Source organism: Copadichromis virginalis, linkage group LG19 (assembly GCF_057382275.1).
Source record: "Copadichromis virginalis isolate Kocher_CV1m ecotype Utaka linkage group LG19, C_Virginalis_male_GT1.1, whole genome shotgun sequence".
Classification (NCBI taxonomy): domain Eukaryota; kingdom Metazoa; phylum Chordata; class Actinopteri; order Cichliformes; family Cichlidae; genus Copadichromis; species Copadichromis virginalis.
The window spans coordinates 391,086-412,597 of NC_140636.1; the positions used below are offsets into that span (position 1 = coordinate 391,086).

Below are 21,512 nucleotides of genomic sequence, written 5' to 3' on the forward strand. Positions count from 1 at the left end.
TCAAAACTCAGAAACTACAGTTTTTTATTCATTTATTTTTATGACAAGTGTAAATGTTTCCTTTCATTTGTTGAGCGTATGGTGAAGTGTAACATAATAATATATATTTGTATAAATGATCTATTTTTGATTAAATGAGGCTTCTTTCTGTAAAAAGGTTGTAGAGTCATGAAAACTGTTCAATATATGTGAAAACAAAATACAGAAACCTACTGGTGTTCTTCAGAGGCAACCACCCATTTCCAGCTAATGTGATAATAATGTAGCAGAGGAAAACTAATACCCAGAGGAGCTGAAATAATAATCTGATCATCAGCTGCAGCAGAAAAACACAGAAGGAAAAAGTCACCAGGGAATCCGGGGAAAGCCCATTCGTGCACAAAAGAGTCAAAGTTGTGAAAGAAAGTTCTTAAAACAAAAAAAAGACATTTTAATCATTATGTAAAAACCAAAATGTATAATTTAAACTCCAAATGGTTAAATTAAGCCAGATTTTACAAATACGTAAGAAAGGGGAAAAAATAAAAGTTGTACCTACAGACCCACAGAAATTCAGTCAGGACCTAATGAGATGAATTATGATCCATTAAACCCAAACTGCCGCCTACAATAGAGAGATGACACCCATGGAGAGAGGCAGTCCATGATTTACCCTCCCCGCGGGGCGCAGCAGCCCATCCCAGCTGTCTTTGTTATCCATTTATTTATTTTTAATCATGCTCATTTGTAATCCAGTATTTTTCTTTTCTGTAGCAGAACGAGGGGATGGTAACAAAATCAAAATAAGTCAAAATAAAGACAAAAATAAACAAACGGTAAATGATGGCTTATTTCAGTGTTCATCATGCTAACTGTGGAGCCATTTTTCTTGGCAGAAATGGGCTTCCATACATACACATATGAGCAGAGACGATGAATCAGGAATCATAGGTGTGCACGTGTGTTTAACCCTCTCCAGGCAGGCGTTGCCGATTTGCAACAGTTAAAAACCAACAACCTGATTACCCCACATACATATTTTATGAGTTTCTTTACCACTGCAGGACTTGGTTGTGCATTAGCAACAAAAAACTTAATTTGAGCCTGAGAGGGTTAATAATTATGAATCTCTTGTGCTTTTCTAATAGATGCTTCGACCTGTTCACCCACGATGTCAGTTTCTTTAGGATACAAAAATGCTTTATAGTTTAAAATCTTCTTTAATACTTTTTTATAGATTTAATAGAAATCTCAAAACCCAAAGAAAAATTCAGTTAAAACCCCCACACATGTTAAAAACAACAAAATAAAAACAGCCTCCCCTCCCCAACACCATTTTTAAACTATCATAGGAACAACAGAGGATTTGATTTGACATACTGTTCTTGTTTTATTTGTTGGAAATCTTTATCTAATTTTGTAGTTTAAGGTAACTGTTGGTCTCAGGTAGCATTAAAGTCTTCGGCTCCTACCAGAAACTCTTATTTTGGAATACTAAAATGGTTCTGAAACGCCAACGCTTGAATCCCACTGAAACAGGGATGAGAACTGTCCAAAACAGGTGTCATCATATCGTCAGGTGATGGTCACGTGTTGGTCTTTTATTTATGTGGTTAAATAAATCAGGTGTCCTGTATCCACAGTCAGTTTCCTTGTCCATGGCTTCTTTAGTGGTGCCTTTTTAAAATGCCATTCAGCATGGCTCAGGTTTTGACAAAATCCAACATCTGCACGAAAAGAAAAAGAAATAAAGTGTTTCTCTGCATAATCAAACCGGAGGACGTTTTATGTTCACTCCAGTCAGTAAGACAGAAAGATGTTTGACTCTTCGTTTCTGTGACGAAGGCTGGCGGGCCGTGGCTCAGCGAACGTTCCCTCTGTGAATCTGAAGGCACTTGATGGCAGATGCTGACCTCTCCTCCTTGGTCCGCCACAGACAGACAAATGTCAAAGTAGGCTCTGAAAGTACGTTTTTTATTTTTAAATGCCATTTGCTTGGTCCACCCGCCCACCGAAAGCATAAAAAGATAAGCGAGAGATGACTGTCGGTCCATCTCACAGTACAGTACTGCTGATGTGCTAAGGGGGAGAATGGATTTATGGGGACGTGGATGATGAGAGGGAAAGGTGGGACAGGGGGAAGGCTGACATTCAAGCTGTGCATGTCCTCTCTCCTAACACTGACTTTGCCTGAAAGTTTAAAGAGCTTCGCTGTAGAAAACTGGATGTCAGTCTGGAAACAGAGACATAAGCTGCATCTGCTGATGGGACAACCTGACTGTGATGGGAAACTCTGCATGACCACGTGAAACCTTCGGGGCAGGATGTCGTCAGGGGCAGTACTAAGCTGTAGGTTACCTGTGTTTAGCTCTCAGGGCTCGAGTAAAAGCAGAACAGCAGCCCGTGCAGTAAAGACTGCAACTGTTCTGTCACACATGGAGTGGTTGACTGTACATCAGTTATTTCTACTTTAAAGGCTCATTTTGTAATGAATGAATAACTGTGGGCAGCAGTTCAGTGGGTGTCCTGCAGTGTGTCCAGATGTGTGCTTTGTTTCTTATTTCTCTTTAGCTACCCCACCATTTATTCCAGATGTTTGTCCTTTTCTCCGATTGCCACCATCAATAATGTGCTCCTAACGACTCACCCAGATGGTCCACTGATGTGTGCAAGCCGGGCCTAACTGAACTTTGATCTTTTTAACACAAAACATAAACTTTACTGCTGACAGCTTTATCATTTTGGAAACTTTTACACAGGAATTTGATGACGTATCTTTAAGACAGCAAACTCTTTAAAAACAGGCATCCACGGATTCTTCACCCTAATCCACATTAGGATGTCTAACCAACGAGTGATTCTGATCCTGGACTACCTAAAGACTTTTAGAGCATGCATCATTTGTTGGTTGCTCCATAATGAGATGGTTAACATCAGACATGTGAACGATCCCTGACTCAAGACCAGGAGGAAGGACGGGGAAGGGTCAGGAAGTGCCAAATCAAATATCAGGATCGGCTGATTGATGTGGATTTGCTGTGACGACGCCACACAAATAGTTTGTTTTCTTTCTTTTTGGTTCCTCTTTCTTCTTCTGCACACATGCTTGCTGCTAAATGCCAACATTTCCCAGCAGTGCCTCTCAGACCTTCTGGCTTCACGTGTCTGAAATCTATGCTGGAAAACGACTTGTGTTTGTAATGCTGGATTTGCACTAATAACCAGGGCCTTCTGGCAGGATGGGAACATAATTCAAAGTGTGATCTGCCTATAAACATGACTTGTTCCTTTATTCATGCAGAGTGATACCCATTAATGATACCAGCACAGGTCCCCATGGCACAGTTTACACAAGTGCCAAAAATAAGGAGCGGCGATCGTGGCTCAAGAGTTGGGCGTTCGCCTTGTAATCGGAAGGTTGCCGGTTCGAGCCCCGGCTCCGCCTCTGTCAGTGCGCCCCAGGGTGGCTGTGGCTACAATGTAGCTGCCATCACCAATGGGTAGATGACTGGATGTGTAAAGTGTTTTCTAGTCCTTAGGGACGAGTAAAGCGCTATATAAATACAGACCATTTACCATTTTACCAATAAGGAGAGAAGAAGAAAATTCATACTTAAACTTCTGGTTCTGCTTTGAAATGATCTGATAAAAGACGTTTAAGCTAAGTCCTTTTGCTCATCAGCAGCCACAGGTGGTACTGCATCAAAAAAACATATTCAAAGAAAATGCTGCTTTGAAATAAAGCTGTAACTTGAACAAAGCTACACCTGAGGAATGTCTTTGGGGGTTAAAATGCCAAACAGGTAACTGTCACCTCCCTACTGCGTGTGCACGGAAGACACGTAAGAAAAATCAACTGTTTATCTCATCGATGTCAAACCAAACAAAGTCCAGCAGCCATCAGAGAGATAAACAGCCGATCTTATTAATTTAATTCTAAATAAAGCTGTCTTATTTACTAAATGAATGCTTTTCCTGGAACACGTCGAGAAATATGGTCACTAATCAGACAATACTGCTGTGGCTTGAAGGTTCTTCAACGTCAGAGCTTGTTGCGCAGCAGTTTCCCCCTGCTTCCAGTCTCTAAGCTCAGCTACTGCAAACACGTCTTGGACTGAAGCTGCTCTGTCAGAAACAGATCGCTGTGACTCGAGAGAGAAGACGAGCCCAATAAAATAAATCTGGCACCTTCAAACTCAACTCTCATGTCACCAAACCATCGTATGGCCTCCTGCTTTAGCTATCTCGTCTCTGACTGTATCTTTGGTAGCAGAGGGATGGAGTGGGGTTAAATGTTGGGAATGATGGAGCAGGAATAGGTGGGCAAAGAGTCAAAGGTCGCAATGTCCGACAGAGAGGAGGGGTCACCTCTGCTGGCCAATCAGAGCCAGAATCAGAGTGATGCAGTGCTGCCATATATGTGGCGATGAGGGTGGGGCGAGCGACCTTAGATCTGTGTGGAAAAAAGAAAGAGAGCGAGTATGAATGACTCACAGGGTAAAGACTGCCATGTTTAAATAAAACATTTAAATCAAGTTTAAGCTGCATTTAACCCTTAAAGACCTACCATAGAACCAAGTCCTCCAGAGCTTATAGTATATTTTACATGCTGTGGAGCCATTTTTGGGAGCATTTCAAGTTGCTATACATCAATACAACCATTACAGCCTAAATTTTAATAATATGTATGTATTAAGTGCATAGTAATTACATAAATTGCAAAAAAGTGCAATAAACTCCAAAAACTTTTAAATCGTTTTTGCTTTTTTAACATATATTTCTAGTTAGAGAAATTTAAGAGGCTTATCCCTCAAAACTGTAAATACAAAAAAGTTGCACAAAATAGTTTCCCACCACAGGAAATTTATTTTGAGTGTCTTCATAGTTTTATTTTTGAAATACACCAATTTTTATACACTGCAGGAAAAACGAAAATAAATATTATACTGCAAATTTGCAAAAAAGCAGCATATGCATCAAAATAAACTATTTCCAGCAGTGCAATATGAAGCATCCCAGAAACGACACAGAAAGTCATAAAGTCAAACATAACTTTTAAAAACACCAGTATAGGCTCATGAGGTCCTGATGGTAAAAAACTACATTTCCACAAAATGATGTCACTTCCGGTTTCAGGCAGGACATGGAGGACATGCGATAGTTCGCGCTGATGGATGTAGGAAGTGTTACAAACAGCTGATCGGATCGGCAAAGCGTGTTTCTGGAATATTATGTTTTTGTTGCTGCAAGTGCTTTTTATGCAGTTTTTGCAAAGCTGTATGTGGAAGGAAACTATGACCGAGGACAAGCTGATGGCATCAGATGTAAGTACAACTCCTCCAGTTTCATATGTAAAAAAATGATTGCGCTAGCTCACGTGGTTGCAGTGCTACCAGCATCTAAAAATAGTTATGCAAAACGGAGCGTGCCCACTCCGACCGGCTTTAAAGGGTTAAGCGGTGTGAAGCACAGCTGCAGGTGTGCGTGTGAAAGCAGAACTCTGACAAAAACATTTAATGATGTATCAAAATGTGGACTTTTACATTCCTCTGTTTATCAGGACTTCATCTTATCACACAACGGCCACACGGTGCACTGCGCTACTGCAAACACAGACTTAGAGCATAAGTGATTACAAAACAACAACAATCCTTTCACAGCGATTTCACCAAGTTGTAGCTTCACTTGGACGATACATGCTGTAGATGTCTGAGTCGACACTTTGGGCCATTTTCGGTCAGTGAAATAAACTTAAGTTTAAAAAGGAGGCTATTGTTCGAAGGCTCTGAGCATCTTTCATGTTTACAGAACTCAGAAACAAAAAGTATTCAAAACAAGTCCTGGAGGTCTCAGAAAGGAACTGAGTGTGTGTTTGAAGGAGCCATAACAGCTTTGCATCAAGGGCATACTCACTGTTGGGAGGGGGGTCTTTACATTCTCCCTCCTCAATAGCGACATCATCGATGGCAATATCTCCCTCAATACCAGAGCCTCGCACGCCCTCGATCACCATCTGCAGAGACACAGTGACAGGAAGCTCAGAGGAGGTTTGAGAGGAAGTAACTGTGGTTTCTAAAAGACTAGTTGTATATAGTACAGTGGATATACACGGTATCTGTTATATCTGTGGCTGCCATTCCAGGTCGCAGGTTGAGTTTCTTAACCCTCAGATGAGGAAATCTCCAGGTTTTCTCTCAGATTTAGTTAGCAGGCTTCCAGACTCTGTCAATTTAACCTGCTTGCTGACAGGCTTCCTCTCAGACTCTTTCCCTCCTGCTGCACATGAACCAGCTGACTGATACTTTCATTTCCTTGTTAATTAAGCTCAGAACTCGTCAATATATAAGGACAGAGAAAGCAGTTGTGTCAGCTCAGAGTGAAATAGTCTCCTCCTGATGATTTTCATGTATTTAAAGCGATTTCATAAAAGCAGCTGCAGGCAGTCTGACTGTGCTCTGAACATGACGTGTTTTCACAGATTCAGCCATTAAACATTTTTAAAGTACAGAACTTCCCCATACTTTCTGTTCAAGATCGCCTACACCTGTCTCAGTGACAGCAGTGACTCTGCCTGCTATCAAGTATAACAGGCTCCACAGGATAGGCAAACCACATCTGGGCACTTCCATGGTGGTACAGATCCAAAGCAGATGGGGATCAAGAATTCAGACTGGATCAGCCCTGGATCTGTTTATTTCCCAGCTCATTACTTCTATTTTGGATCTATTCACAGTGGCTTATGTTGCCTTAGCACAATATGTAATAGTAATGAATTGCTTCTTTATATTTCTTACGTGGTTCATAGTCCCAACACTATAATAAAACATCTAGCTGGCCAACATATAGACAGCTCTATAAAAGTTTCCCACGATCCCTCAGGACTTCCAGGCCATACTCGGCACAGATGTTCCTGTATACTACGTCAGCCACTTGGTTATGTCGATCCAAGTATGCCCTGCCTGCTAGCATCTTGGTAAATGGACTGATTCTTATGGAGCGCTTTTCTACTCTCCCAGAGTACTCAAAGCACTCTACACAACATGCCACATTCACCCAGTCACTTTCTTCTAACTAACATGCAAACACATTCATTCTGCAACTTTGGGCCAGATACTAACCCCCAAGTTGGTCTCCTCTTTTTTACCCATTGCTGTGATGAATCGTGTTAGGAACTTTGTCTCCAGTCACATACATACTTGACTCTAGTATAGGTGTTGACTGCTGTAACTGATCAGTGTTCTTCTTAAGCTCTGCAGAGCATGCTTTCTGGAGCAGTGCTGCTGCTGTGGCGTGGTGTCTACAGAAGGGCTCTCTGCTCTACAGCTGCTAGTTGTTATGTTGGGTGGTGTGCAGTAAAGAGTCTGTGGATTGGTGTGGTCTGTACCTGAAAGGCTGTAGTTGGGTGGATCTTGACCTTGGCTTGACGCCAGCGGTCTCCTTGGTTACCGGTGAGACTCCAGACCAGGGTATCTGTGACCGCTTGACCTTTCTGACGCAGGAAAACGTTCAGAGCTCCTACAAGACATGAAGCAGCGCTGTTCAACGTTATTTTTATTCATCACGTGGTGTACTTGTGACACGTGGATTTCTGCTTCACTCTCACCTATATGTTTCCCATACATGTGATAATAAAACGCAAAGCAGTAGGTGGGGTTGTTGCTGACAGAGGAGCTTTTGGAGTTGAATGTCGGGGACAACAGTCTGGCTGTGTCGTCCTCCAGCCTTGGCCTTGATGTCTCTATGTACATGTAGAAACCTGACAGATCACAAAAACAGGAGTCGGGGTCAGAGGTCAGGTAAAGGGCTTACAAACTAAACAACTAACTCTAACGCTGCCACCCAGTAACATGACACCTGACTTTTTTATCAAGTTGGTCATACGACATGTTAGTTAGAGCAACAGCAGAGCAAACACTTTGTGAATCAGTCAACATCAAATGCAAAAAAATTCCCCAAGCAACAAGCATGTTGCTTCATGCTATACAGGAAAATGAAAATAAATACATTCAAAAATCTTTAAAAGTAACCTTTCACATGGTCAACATTATATTATTAAACGAGTTGAAATATAAGTTTAGAAAATTACACTATTACATAGCCAACACAATTACAAAGAATGTTAACTGAAACTCTGCTTATATATACAATATATGCTATATATATAAAGAATTTTAATTCATGGCATTGCAATAGTGACCTGTGCATAAATGTGCATATGCTTGTAGCGATACATATGCATTTGTTAAATGTGAGAGTAAAAAGATTTCAGATATATTGTTTTTAAATTTATTGTTTAAGTCCTTTTGTTTTCACTGTGAAACTTGGACTTCTTAAGAAATGTACACACACAAATATTTCAATTTTCCTGTATTACTTCTCTTTCACATTTCAGGCACTTATTGTTATTTTACTTTTAACTGTTTAATGTTACTGAAATTGCTTTGTAAGTGGTTTTATAGACGCAGAGAATGCTAAAAGTTGGGATACAGGAGAAATACTGTACACTGAGACACTTATCCCTGTTTTGGAAGAATCACCTAACCAACACGGAGGATAAAGGAACAGTTAAAGAGATGAAGGAACAGTTAGAGAGATGAAGGAACAGTTAGAGAGAGATAAAGGAACAGTTAGAGAGATGAAGGAACAGTTAGAGAGATGAAGGAACAGTTAGAGAGCGATAAAGGAACAGTTAAAGAGATGAAGGAACAGTTAGAGAGAGATAAAGGAACAGTTAGAGAGATGAAGGAACAGTTAGAGAGAGATAAAGGAACGGTTAGAGAGATAAAGGAACAGTTAGAGAGATGAAGGAACAGTTAGAGAGATGAAGGAACAGTTAGAGAGATGAAGGAACAGTTAGAGAGAGATAAAGGAACAGTTAGAGAGATGAAGGAACAGTTAGAGAGATAAAGGAACAGTTAGAGAGAGATAAAGGAACAGTTAAAGAGATGAAGGAACAGTTAGAGAGATGAAGGAACACTAAGAGAGATGAAAGAATAGTTAGAGAGATGAGGGAACACTAAGAGAGATGAAGGAATAGTTAGAGAGATGAAGGAACAGTTAGAGAGATGAAGGAACAGTTAGAGAGATGAAGGAACAGCAAGAAAGAAGAAAATGAGCACCGCAGGGCAAACTCTCCAGGAAATTTCCTTTGACCTCTGCAGCTGTCCAGGGAACTGAACGTACAACCTTGCCTCACTTTCTTTCCCATTGATCTGCACAGATGCGTTCTTGAGGCAGCAACTGTAAAAAGTGATGTCACAGTCCTGCTGCAGTTACAGCAGTGCAAGCAAATCCACCCCGGGCTCATCCAGCATGGAAACAATCGGAACAAATTAAACTGTACATGAGTGTGGAGAGACGCGGCCGTGTTTACACAGTTTACCCCAAGGGCTCGCTTTAATGAGATTCTGCTGCAGACTGAGATCCTACAAAGGAAACGAGCCACAGAAAAGGAAGAGATTTTCTAGAAGAAAATGAAAAGGAGAAAAAAACAAAGAGCCGCTGTCACATGTCAGCTGTGTGCTCTCACTTCTTTTAACCTTTGTTTACTCAGGGATTAAACTCTGAGCACGCACAGCTATTTTTATTTTTCCACGTTGTACTGTTAATCCACTTTAAGCTGCCAACTGCTGCCAGGAACATTTTATTTAAACCTTATTTAAATCTTAACAGGCAGGATGTGAGTACCTAATGCATGTTAATATATGCATTTACAACAGATTTCAGAAATGAGGGCAACACTACTCACTGTTGATAAAGGTGTGCACAGTGGGATTCAACACAGTATGAATTTAAATATAAATTTCATTACAAATGACAATATCAGCTTCATACTTTGCGTAATCTCTAAACTGTTTGTCTACATAAATAAAAGGGTTGGAGGAAAGTCAGTCTCATTCAGTCTGCTGCAGTATGAATCCTTGTCTGCAGAGATACTTTGTCTTGATCGTAACTTTGTATTGTATTTGTATATATATATATATAACATTTTAATATTCTCATCCTGATTGACAAACATTATTTTCACTTGTGAGAACTTGCTGTGAGTGTCATGAACCGAAGTTCCGAGCGCAGGCAGGACCCAGTAGCAGAACACACACACTAGGGTAGGAGCGAATAAAGAAAGTAATTTTTATTGCAACTAAAGGTGTCCCGTGAGGGTAGCCAGAAAAACAACGTATGAAACCAGAAGAAACCGAGGGACCGCACAGGGAACGCCGAGAGCGGGGCTGTGAGAGGGGTGATAGCCGGGCCGAGTGAACCAGAGGGGGGTGGAGCTCCAAAAGGGGTCGAGACGGCGAAGCTGATGGTGAACCAAATCTCAGGCGGACAGGTGGACAGGCAGGTGGCTCGAAAACAAAAACACGCCGAGTTGTGATCGCTGAGAGGCGACTACGGACTGGCGTGGAGCAGCAGGTAGGGCAGGATTAAATAGTCCACCTGGTGATCGCCTGGGATGGGATGCAGGTGTGGGGTTAGCAGCCACGCTCGTGGGCGTGGACATCCCAGCAGCACCCCGGACGCCGGGCCGCGGACCATGACAGTACCCCCCCCTCAAGGGTCGCCCCCAGGCGACCGGCCGGGACCCCGCCTGCGGAGAGAAGCACGGAAAGCAGAGAGGAGACGAGGGTCCAGAATGAAGGAGCGCGGGACCCAGAGGCGGTCCTCGGGGCCGTACCCCACCCAATCCACAAGATACTGCCAGCCGCGCCCGCGCCGGCGCGCATCCAGGATCCGCCGGACCGCATAGGCCGGATGGCCGCCGACGAGCCGGGCGGGAGGAGGGGGCTCGGAAGGAGGGCACAGGGGGCTGAGGCGGACCGGCTTAAGTTGAGATACATGGAACGTGGGATGCACACGCCGAGAGGCCGGAAGCCGGAGCCTGACTGCCACCGGGTTGATGACTCGGTCCACTTCGTACGGCCCGATGAAACTGGGAGCCAGTTTGCGGGACGTGCCCCGGAGCGGGATGTTCCCAGCAGCCAACCAAACCTTCTGTCCCGGCTGGTAGTCAGGGGCTGGGGCGCGGCGATGATCGGCGTAGTGTGCCTGTCGTTCCTTTGCGCGCAGGAGGGCGCGGCGAGCGCAGCGCCACACACGTTGGCAGCGCCGGAGGTGATGAGGGGCCGACGGGACGGAGAGGGACAGGTCCTCTTCCGGGAAGAGCGGAGGCTGATACCCGAGGGACGCTTCGAAAGGAGAGAAGCCGGTGGAGGACGAGGTGTGAGTATTGTGGGCGTACTCCACCCAGGGCAGGTAAGTAACCCAGGAGGAGGGGTTTTGACTGGCTACGCACCTCAGCATAGTCTCCAGCTCCTGATTAAGGCGTTCAGTTTGCCCATTGGATTGCGGGTGGAAACCGGAACTCAAACTGACCTTGGCGCCGAGAATGGAGCAGAAGGACCTCCACACTTGTGAGGTGAACTGGGGACCGCGATCGGAGACAATGTCCAGGGGAATTCCGTGGAGCCTGAAGACTTCCGTGACTAACGCTTGGGCAGTCTCAGCAGCCGAGGGCAGCTTGGCTAGCGGGACGAAGTGGGCGGCCTTAGAAAACCGATCCACAACGGTGAGGATGACACATTTTCCAGAAGAGGTGGGGAGACCGGTAACAAAGTCGAGCGAGATGTGAGACCAGGGCCGGTGGGGAGTAATAAGTGGGTGGAGCTGGCCCATGGGATGTTTCGTGGATGATTTATTACGAGCGCAGACGGCACAGGCAGACACGTAGTCCCTCACGTCCCGTAGTAGCGATTTCCACCAGAAGTGTCTGCTGAGGAGGCGCGCCGTTCTGCTCACGCCCGGGTGGCACGCGAATCGTGCTGTGTGGATCCAGTGGATGACTGCTCCCCGGGCGGCGGCGGGAATGAAGCGCCGTCCTGGCGGTCCAGTCCCTGGGTCAGGGTCCCCCGGGAGCGCTTGGCGAATGGTCTCCTCAATCTCCCAGGTGAGAGCACCCACCACGCAGGAGGCAGGCAGGATGGTGGCGGGGGGGGGCGCCTCGCTGTCGGGGGAATACAGACGGGAGAGCGCATCGGGTTTGATGTTTTGTGACCCGGGACGATAGGAGAGTGTGAAGTTGAAGCGGGCGAAGAATAGGGACCAGCGAGCTTGACGGGGATTTAACCTCTTGGCGGTTCTAAGGTACAGTAGATTTTTATGATCCGTCCATATAACGAAGGGCTGTTCGGTCCCCTCCAGCCAGTGACGCCATTCCTCCAATGCGAGTTTTACCGCTAGGAGTTCCCTGTCGCCGATGTCGTAATTCCTCTCCGCGGGGGTGAGTCGGCGTGAGAAAAAGGCGCACGGCCGGAGTTTGTTCAGGGGCCCAGACCGCTGGGAAAGAACCGCCCCGACTCCCGCATCAGATGCGTCGACCTTAACAACAAACTGTTTAGAAGAGTCAGGATGGGTCAGAATGGGTGTGGACGTGAATAATCGCTTCAATTTAGCGAAGGCTGCGTGGGCCTCAGGGGACCATGTGAAAGACACCTTGGGTGAGGTGAGTTGGGTGAGAGGCGCGGCCACCTGGCTGTAGTTTCGAATGAAACGGCGATAAAAATTCGCAAACCCCAAGAAGCTCTGAAGCTTCTTTCGTGTCTCCGGAACCGGCCATTCCAATATTGCTTTGATCTTCACCGGGTCGGTCTTCACCTGCCCACCAGCGAGGATGTAGCCCAAGAAGGAAATGGATGAGGCGTGGAACTCACACTTTTCCGCTTTTACGTACAGTCTATTTTCGAGCAGCCGTTGAAGCACGCTCCTCACATGGATGCGATGGTCCTCGAGCGTCTTGGAGAAAATCAAAATATCATCCAGGTAAACAAAAACAAACACGTTCAGGAAATCCCGTAACACGTCGTTGACTAGGGCTTGAAAAACCGCCGGGGCGTTCGTTAACCCGAACGGCATCACTAGATATTCAAAATGCCCTAGTGGGGTATTGAAGGCGGTCTTCCACTCGTCGCCTTCACGTATCCGTACCAGGTGGTAGGCGTTCCGCAGATCTAGTTTGGTGAAGACAGTAGCTCCCTGGAGTGAGTTAAAAATAGAACTAATGAGTGGGAGGGGATATTTGTTTTTGACGGTGACGTCATTCAGCCCCCTGTAATCGATGCACGGGCGGAGCGTCCCGTCTTTCTTTCCCACGAAGAAAAAACCCGCAGCCACGGGAGAGGATGACGGCCTAATACGTCCTGCAGTTAGCGACTCCTGGATGTAATTCTCCATGGTTTCTCTTTCGGGGCGAGACAGGTTGTATAATCTGCTAGAGGGCAGCGATGCACCCGGGAGCAGATCGATAGCACAGTCATATGGACGGTGAGGCGGGAGTGAGAGCGCCTCATCTTTACTGAACACCTGCTGGAGATCGTGATAGTTGGGGGGCACGGAAGAGAGGTCCGGCGCGGGTGGCGGGGCGGGCCTCCGTTCCGTTGAGGCGGAGGGAACGGCTGACCTCAGGCAGTTCGCCAGACAAAACACACTCCAGCTCGCGATACTTTTTCCGGCCCAATCTATGTGTGGGTTATGTCTCTGTAACCAGGGGTAGCCTAGGATAAGCGGGGTGTCAGGAGCAGGAAAAGTGAAAAAGGACAGCTGCTCTTGGTGGTTACCTGATGTGATTAACCGTACAGGCGCAGTTTGGTGAGTTATGTATGCAAACACTTGGTTGTTTAATGTAGACGCAGGGATGGGCGGTTCGAGTGGAGTAAGAGACACAGCTAGCCTCTTAGCCAGCTTCTCATCCATAAGGTTCTGTTCCGCCCCGGAGTCCACTAACGCGGGGCATGTAAAAGTCTGATTAGAAGTCACGATAGTAACGGACAGTAACAATCGGGGTCTAGTAGTGCTTAGAGTGCTGCCCACCCGTATCCCCGGACTCACCGGTGGGCCGGGTCGTTTGGGCGGACCGGGCAAACAGCGATGCGGTGACCGGGCCTCCCACAGTACAGACATTCTCCAGCCCGAAATCGGCGTTCCCTCTCCTCCGGAGAAAGCCGAGAGCGTCCGATCTGCATGGGTTCAGGCGGGGGCGGCGACGGAGAGCGCGCACACGCAGCTGGGGGCGGGGGCGGAGAAACGCGAAACCCGGGGCGCAATACGGAGCCCATAGGCTTAGACCGCCGCTCGGCATCCCTCTCCCGCAAGCGTCTGTCAATCCTACGGGAGAGGGAGGCCAATTCATCAAAGGATCTGGTCTCCTCGTGAAAAGCTAGTTGGTCCTTCATCTGGTCATTTAACGACCGTAAAAAAAACCCACGAAGAGCCGAATCGGGCCAACCCACGGCGACCGCTCGAGTATGGAATTCAACTAGGTACTCCGCAATACTGCGCCGCCCCTGACGGAGCCCCAGCAACTTCTGCGCGGCATCGTCCTCCGATACCGGAGGGGAAAACGTAGCCTGGAACTCCTCCAGGAAGTCATCGTAATCGCAATCACGAATGGGGTGAGAATTTAAGTAGGCTTCAGCCCATGCTAGAGCACGCCCCCGTAACAATCCCACGAAGTGGGAGATCTTAGCAGTATCCGTGGTGAACGCGTGAGGCGTGCGACTGAAAAACAAGGAGCACTGGAAAAGGAACCCCCCACACAGGTCCAGCTCCCCGTGGAAGGGTTCCAGCGGCGGAGGCGACACGCCGCGGTGCACGGGGTCGGACGGCCTAGTTTGTAATTTATTCTGAGTGTCACTGAGCTCTTGACAACGGTCTTGGAGAGACTGGAGCTGCTGATCGTGGCGACCGAGGATAGCGCCCTGTTTATTAATAGCGGAGCGGAGTGGATCTGCTGGGTCCATACTGGCCAGTCCGTACTGTCATGAACCGAAGTTCCGAGCGCAGGCAGGACCCAGTAGCAGAACACACACACTAGGGTAGGAGCGAATAAAGAAAGTAATTTTTATTGCAACTAAAGGTGTCCCGTGAGGGTAGCCAGAAAAACAACGTATGAAACCAGAAGAAACCGAGGGACCGCACAGGGAACGCCGAGAGCGGGGCTGTGAGAGGGGTGATAGCCGGGCCGAGTGAACCAGAGGGGGGTGGAGCTCCAAAAGGGGTCGAGACGGCGAAGCTGATGGTGAACCAAATCTCAGGCGGACAGGTGGACAGGTGGACAGGCAGGTGGCTCGAAAACAAAAACACGCCGAGTTGTGATCGCTGCGAGGCGACTACGGACTGGCGTGGAGCAGCAGGTAGGGCAGGATTAAATAGTCCACCTGGTGATCGCCTGGGATGGGATGCAGGTGTGGGGTTAGCAGCCACGCTCGTGGGCGTGGACATCCCAGCACCACCCCGGACGCCGGGCCGCGGACCATGACAGTGAGACACTCCTTGACCTCTGAGAGCACTGTGAGGCAGCTTCTTTGGCTGATTGGAGTCTTGGTTTTAATTAAAGAAATTCTGTATTTCTAATGACCATGCTTTCTCAATGAACACATCATGATGCATTTTTCTGATCCTGATCAGCTGTATGCAATAATAGTACAATAGTACTCTTCGTAATATCCACCCTTTGCTTTGATTATTGCTTTGCACACTCTTGGCTTTCTCTCCATGAGCTCGTCTTCTGAAATGGTTTCCAACAGTCCTAAAGGAGTTCACAGAGATGCTGAGCACTTGTTGGCCCTTTTGCCTTCACTCTGCGCTCCATCTCATCCAAAACCATCTCCATTGGGTTTAGGTCAGGTGACTGTGGAGGCCATCACTCTCCTTCTTGGTCAAATAGCCCTCACACAGCCTGGAGGTGTGTTTGGGGCCATTGTGCCGTTAAACAATAAATGATTGTCCAACTAAACACAAACCAGATGGGATGGCATGTTGCTGCAGGATGCTGTGGTAGCCATGCTGGGTCAGTGTGCCTTCAGTTTTGAATAAATCTCCAACAGTGTCACCAGCAAAGCACCCCCCCTCCCCCCACACCATCACACCTCCTCCTCCATGCTTCACAGTGCAAACCATGCATGTAGAGACCACCATTCACCTTTTCTGCATAGACCAGTGCAAAGCACAGATTTCCATGATTTGTTTCTTTGCTACATATCCTGCTTCATATATTTCATGTCTTCAGTCTGCATCTACAATGTAGAAAGTAGTAAAAATAAAGAAAAACCATTAAATGAGAAGGTGTGTCCTGGTTTGACTGGTAGTGTAGGCGTAGAGCAGGAGGAAGGGTACAGAGCATTATGTGGGACAAATCATCTGTTTCTGAATGTAAGTTTAAACAGCAGACGGGACTCAGTCACTTCTGGGGAGCTCTGGGTTTGGGGTTTCCCTGCTTTTGCAGCTCTTTGAATCTTTGAATTTTCTGCAAGTGCATTTTTCTCTCAGTGATGCTGTTCCTCTACCTCAGGGCAGAGTCTGATGCCCAGGTGTTGACAGCCAATCCCATTGCATTAGTTAGCCTCTTCTCTCCTGAAGCCGCTCTGGTGATGACCGGTTGTGACTTACAGTCCACATTTCTGCTGTGTCGCTTTTTCTCTGCCAACAAATTGCTACGGGACATCTCAAGTGTTCAGCTTTGGAGATCTCCAACACACTTATTGAGATTCACAGGTGAGTTTGACAGCAAGGCTATAAACACCTCCAGCTCTCCCAACTGGTAATCCAATCTGACTAAAGTGTTCTCCCAGTTATGTGGTGTGACAACAAAACCAACTCTGACGGGCAAAATTTCTTATAGGTCGATGAGACTGTAAACGTGTTACCAGGGAGAACTTGTGATGGTAGTGAGATTTGGAAGCCATGACAGTTTTAGTTCAATGTAAGAAAAACAAACCAAAATAAAACATGTGCCTCAGGTCACTTTTTCTGCAAGGCCACCATATTTAATCAAGTGTCTACACCAAAAAGTCTTTTAAGGGTGAAGAGAGGTCTTCACTGACTCCTGTACCGGAACTCAGCGTGCATACATCAACATTAAAAAAGGGAGACCTAATCTGAGTGGGGGCTAAGCACAGACATGCCAGACCCAAACACATGAGGTCAGCCCTAAGTGAAATTTCTGACATGTCCAGTTTTCTCCTTTGGTGAAGGATCCTGCACATCTCTGATCATTTGTGACAAAAGGACAAGAGTGAAAAAGAAGGTTTACAAGACGGTAGTGTCAAGATTATGATGTATGATGATTCCGACCCGCATGTATTTGCATACATTATAATGCTGACCAATGACTGGAGATAACACGCGGCTGCGGTCACGGACAAACTTGCATGTGTCTGTTCGGGAATGGCAACTGGCTCTGGGCTGTGCAGGGCTCTCTCTTCCGGAAGATGATTGAATAAAGAATTATAAATGTTTTGACCACTCCTGAGTCGGGTTTTCTCGGTTCTATCATGGGGATCAAAGAATCGGGTTTAATACTAGCTAAGATGAGCACTCGGCTGTCGGGGAAACTTGTTTTGTAAAGGTCGTTTAGCTAACCCGTGCAGGTGAATGAATTTACCCTGACTAAAGAAATCAAGAGAAATGCACCGGGCTGCTCAGTGACTAACCACGGTACTTTTATTATGAGTATTATACTGTAAGAGCAACAGGCTGGACTCTGCTTCTGCTCCTGTGCAGAGCTGATTATTAAATATGTGCAAACAGCAGCGTGTTTTCTGTCGCTTTCCACATGTGGAACGACGTTAACGCCAACTTTTAAAAACCTGGCACTTCAGTAACCCCTCATTAGTCAATAGCTACGGATTAAATAGCAAAGCCCGATACTTATGTACTGAAACCAACTACTTCCGCTTGGCAGCTTAAGTTAAAATGTTAATTTTTTCCTCTGATTATTTTTTAGCACTGACTCTGTATATTTTTTGTTTGTTGCAAATATTCAGGTTACAAAACTGTCCAAATTATTTTTAATGAATTATGTTCACAAAGTCACATGTGCAGTACTCTGTACAGCTTGCATCCTTTAGGACAAATAATTTGAAACGTTAATATTTCTTGTTCAATACTGAGCTGATAACACCTCTGTATGTTGTGACCAGGATGCAGCAGCAGACTGAACCTCGACTGAAACCTGCTCCATCATCTCATCTTTGCAGATGTCCATTTATAAAGCATCAACAACTCAAAGGTAAACATGATGTTAGAAAATGTGTTAGTAAAGCCTTTAAAACAAATAAAAAATAAACAGCTGTCGGCAGAACTGTAGGACTGAACAACTTCAGATCCCGAGTGTGTGAGGACAGAGAAGGATCAGCTCTATTTCAGATTTGAGATAAACTTTATATTTCAGTTTGTGATGATTCTGTTTGTGATTACAGGAGCTGTCCTCAGATTCAGACCTCAGCACCACCCAGTGACAGCAGACAGATTATCCTATATCTTCACTCTTTGTAGTAACTCCAAAATTAACTGAAGAAAACAGTACAAAGGTTAAAGTGTGTGCGTGTTAGTCCCCATAGGGAAATAGTTCCTCTGCATTTAACCCATTCACCCAGTGAAGCAGTGGGCAGCCACCAATGCAGCGCCCGGGGAGCAGTGTGTAGGGACGGTACCTTGCTCAGGGGTACCTCAGAGTAGCCGTTCAGTGGAGTCGAACCCCCGACCCCCGACCTTCCGATCATGGGGCCACCACTCTACCTACTGAGCTATCCCTGCCCCAAGCTATCCCTGCCCCTAAAGTACCACATGTGCTGTAGTGAAAGCTGCAGCTGTTTTATTGATAAATTTAAAGACAAAAGGTCAAAAGGATTAATCACCCCTGTAACTGTGTCACTGTACATCAGCATTAACAGTACCTCAGTTTGGTGTTTCAGAAAACTGCTGATCTCAGACCTGCACAGCTTCTGTTGTAGCTGAATGTACTCAGCTACATGAAGAGCATGTGATGTTTTCTCTGACACAATTAAATAAAACCTGAGTAAACTCAAAGGTTGTTACTTGTATTTGAACTAAAAACTTGATCTGGAATTCTTTTACTGTTTTTGACAATAGTGTGTTATTTATCATAAAGTAATTCAGAGTCATTCATACCAGAGGAACCAGAGAGCACAATATATATTTAACTTTCTACAGGACTTAAAGCTATGACATTATGTAAAAGTCCAGACCCTCGGAGGATTATCTGAGTACTTCTAACATTACACAAAGCAAAGGTCTCCATCAGTGTTCATGAAATGCTGGGTTCATCCTTCTTGTGAGGGAGCTGCTGGTGAAGATCACGAGCCCTGCTTGATCCTGGCGACGAGTTTCAGTCCTCCTGGTGTTTCTGAAATGATGCCTCTCACTGTGGGTCAACAGAACATCTGGCACAGCACAGCTGTGATGAAAGAAATTGAAGAAGTTCTGAAAAAAGTCTTGGAAATGCCCTATATGTGAGAAGCAGATTGTGTATTTTCTTTTGCCAATCAAGATAACTAGAAGTATAATTTTCACCACACAATTACTAACCTTGTCATCTCCTGCACTGTCTGTTCTGGACTCTAGGCTTGTCCCTCCCAGCGCTCATGAGACTGCTTTGCTGCACTGTGGTATGAGGTGCTAACCTGTTGTCAGGTCCGCGGCTCTGAACCGTAGTAAAAGGACCTCTGGCTAATAAGTCGGTTCGTGTCGGGCTCGTAGCTGAAAAATAGCTTTACTTTGTTGTCTGGGTCAACTTTGCTAGCGAGAGACAGAGAGAGGCGTTGAATTACGTCACAGCGACGCGCCGAAGGCTGTCCAAATTCGTAGACTCCTCCGAATGCAGCCGACAAATGCGTCCTCCTTTTCCCCGAATTTGAAGGATGGGTCCGGTCTGTCCTTCATGGCCCACCATATCCCAGAATTCATAGCGCGGCCCAGCCAAGCTCCAGTTTCCGGCAATGGCGGCCGCTTCTAAGTTTTAAAATTACTCTTATTAATCTTTCTGGGTCACAAAATAAACTTTTAACATATTTTCAGGCGAGAAAGTAGCTGTGTAAACATCAAATATCTGCTCGGTTTGTCAAGATATCGCATATTTGCAAAAGTGCTTCAACGTTTTCGGAGACGTCTGTTACCCACCAGCTCGATAGCTAGCCGGCCCAGAATTCATTGCACAGAACTTCATTCACGCAACGATGGCGGCACAAAAAGATAAACTGGGAGACGAATACACTTTTAAATGTAAGTATATGAAAATCTGGTGGTACAAAAGTTACATTTTTATAGCGGTTATGTTGTTGTTGCTTGTATGGTGGGTCTCCGGTTTTTCATTGGCGCTTACATTTTTCCCAATCAACCATTTTGTGATATGTTTATAGGGACCAAAGAGCAAACGGCAGACTTCATTAAAACTAGAGGAGAAAACGATCACCTCTTCACCGGGGTAAAAAATTCAGCGACTGTGGGATGGAGGTACACGAATAAATCAATTTACACATCATATTCATCTGAGTACGGTTTCAATAACCCTCATTCTGTGCAGAACCTGCGATGTCCAGACGATATTCCTCTTGTGTTCTGCTGTGAAAACTTTTGGATTTAGGGATTATCATAGTTGTCATGGTTTTCTCTCTTCTCTTATTTTTTTGTGTGCGATCAGGACTATTCCCGAGAAGATGGGCCTGCAAGGGAAAGTCACCCCCAAAAATAAGTGGGACAACTACAAAGTATGTGTGCTGTCAAGAAGATAATTTTTAAGAATGAAATTTAATAAATGTACATTTACTAAAAGTTGCATTGTTTATATTTGTCTGTCATTTCTGATGTCCTCTGCCTTCAGGATTGCAAGTGTCCAGGGTCAGGTGAAGGAGTCAGTGGGAAGCCCACTGCTATATACCTCTATATATGTATATATATACATATATAGAGGTGAAATGCTCTGTTATTACTGCTGGCTGCATTTTCTCCCGCTCTGATAGACCACAGTCAGCATCGTCATTTTTGTCTCTGACTGGCACTGAAACATCAACACGCTGTGTTTTAACGTTGATTTCAGTTGCTGGTCAAAAACACTGGACCTTCTAGAAATATCTCTTTGACAGCTGGCAGGTTTTAGTGAGTGTTATGAACTAAGATGCAAATTAACAAACAAACTCAACTATGAACTGTCATCACTATTTTCAAAATAATTTATCCAGGGAAAGATGCTAAAGTTATCTTACAATAACTGGACAGTTTGACAGGCGAGCTTACTCCACCTACTTACAAACCCAGAGTCACTGTGACAGTATACAGATAATTCAGTCAGACGCGTCTCTCTGTAATCAGGCTGTGAAAGTCAGTCTGACACTGATGTGCTGCTTTTTCCTGATAACCTGCGTCTGCCTGTGTGGCACAAAGAAATGCCAAACCTCAGTGGAAAATGTGGCATTTAATCAGGTGTTCCACTGATGAAATGACCATATCTTAGGTGTTTGTTCACCCTTGTTGGGAGTTATTCTTTCTGATTCATTTCAGCTGATCCCTGTATAGAAAGCAGAATCAAACTCAGAATCAGAAGACTTTATTTATCCCCGAGGGGCAATTAAGATACAACAGAGCAGCATGACTTTGAAGATAAGGACAGGGCAATAAATACACAGAATATACAGTATATACAGTTTTAAAATTAAAGTGACTGAAAGGTGAATAAATAACTG

The 21,512-nt window shown here is 45.5% G+C and overlaps 2 protein-coding genes across 2 annotated transcripts in view; both read right to left on the reverse strand.

Annotated features, from left to right (window-relative positions):
- Nucleotides 1-406: 406 nt before the first annotated feature.
- The window catches only part of LOC146685309 (MAM domain-containing glycosylphosphatidylinositol anchor protein 2-like), a 164,460-nt gene continuing 143,354 nt past the window's right edge, over nt 407-21,512 (reverse strand). The window contains exons 14-17 of the mRNA XM_085441528.1: nt 7,583-7,735; nt 7,364-7,494; nt 5,893-5,992; nt 407-4,432 (exon numbers count right to left, since the gene is read on the reverse strand). Coding sequence (XP_085297654.1) covers nt 4,344-4,432; nt 5,893-5,992; nt 7,364-7,494; nt 7,583-7,735 — 473 coding nt within the window. The 3' untranslated portion in view covers nt 407-4,343. The remainder of the gene's footprint in view (nt 4,433-5,892; nt 5,993-7,363; nt 7,495-7,582; nt 7,736-21,512) is intronic.
- LOC146685310 (uncharacterized) lies at nt 9,984-14,299 on the reverse strand. The gene is made up of 2 exons (XM_085441531.1): nt 13,864-14,299; nt 9,984-10,570 (listed from the first exon to the last, which is right to left on the reverse strand). The coding sequence occupies exons 1-2, from the start codon at nt 14,205-14,207 to the stop codon at nt 10,534-10,536; spliced, it is 381 nt and encodes a 126-aa protein (XP_085297657.1). The 5' UTR covers nt 14,208-14,299; the 3' UTR covers nt 9,984-10,533.

Coding starts and splice junctions, on each gene's coding strand:
- LOC146685310 (XM_085441531.1), bottom strand. CDS start 14,207: ATGAAGGACCAACTAGCTTTTCACGAGGAGACCAGATCCTTTGATGAA. Junction 10,571..13,863: donor CCAAACGACCCGGCCCACCG/GTGAGTCCGGGG, acceptor TTCTCTCCGCAG/GCGGGGTCCCGGCCGGTCGC.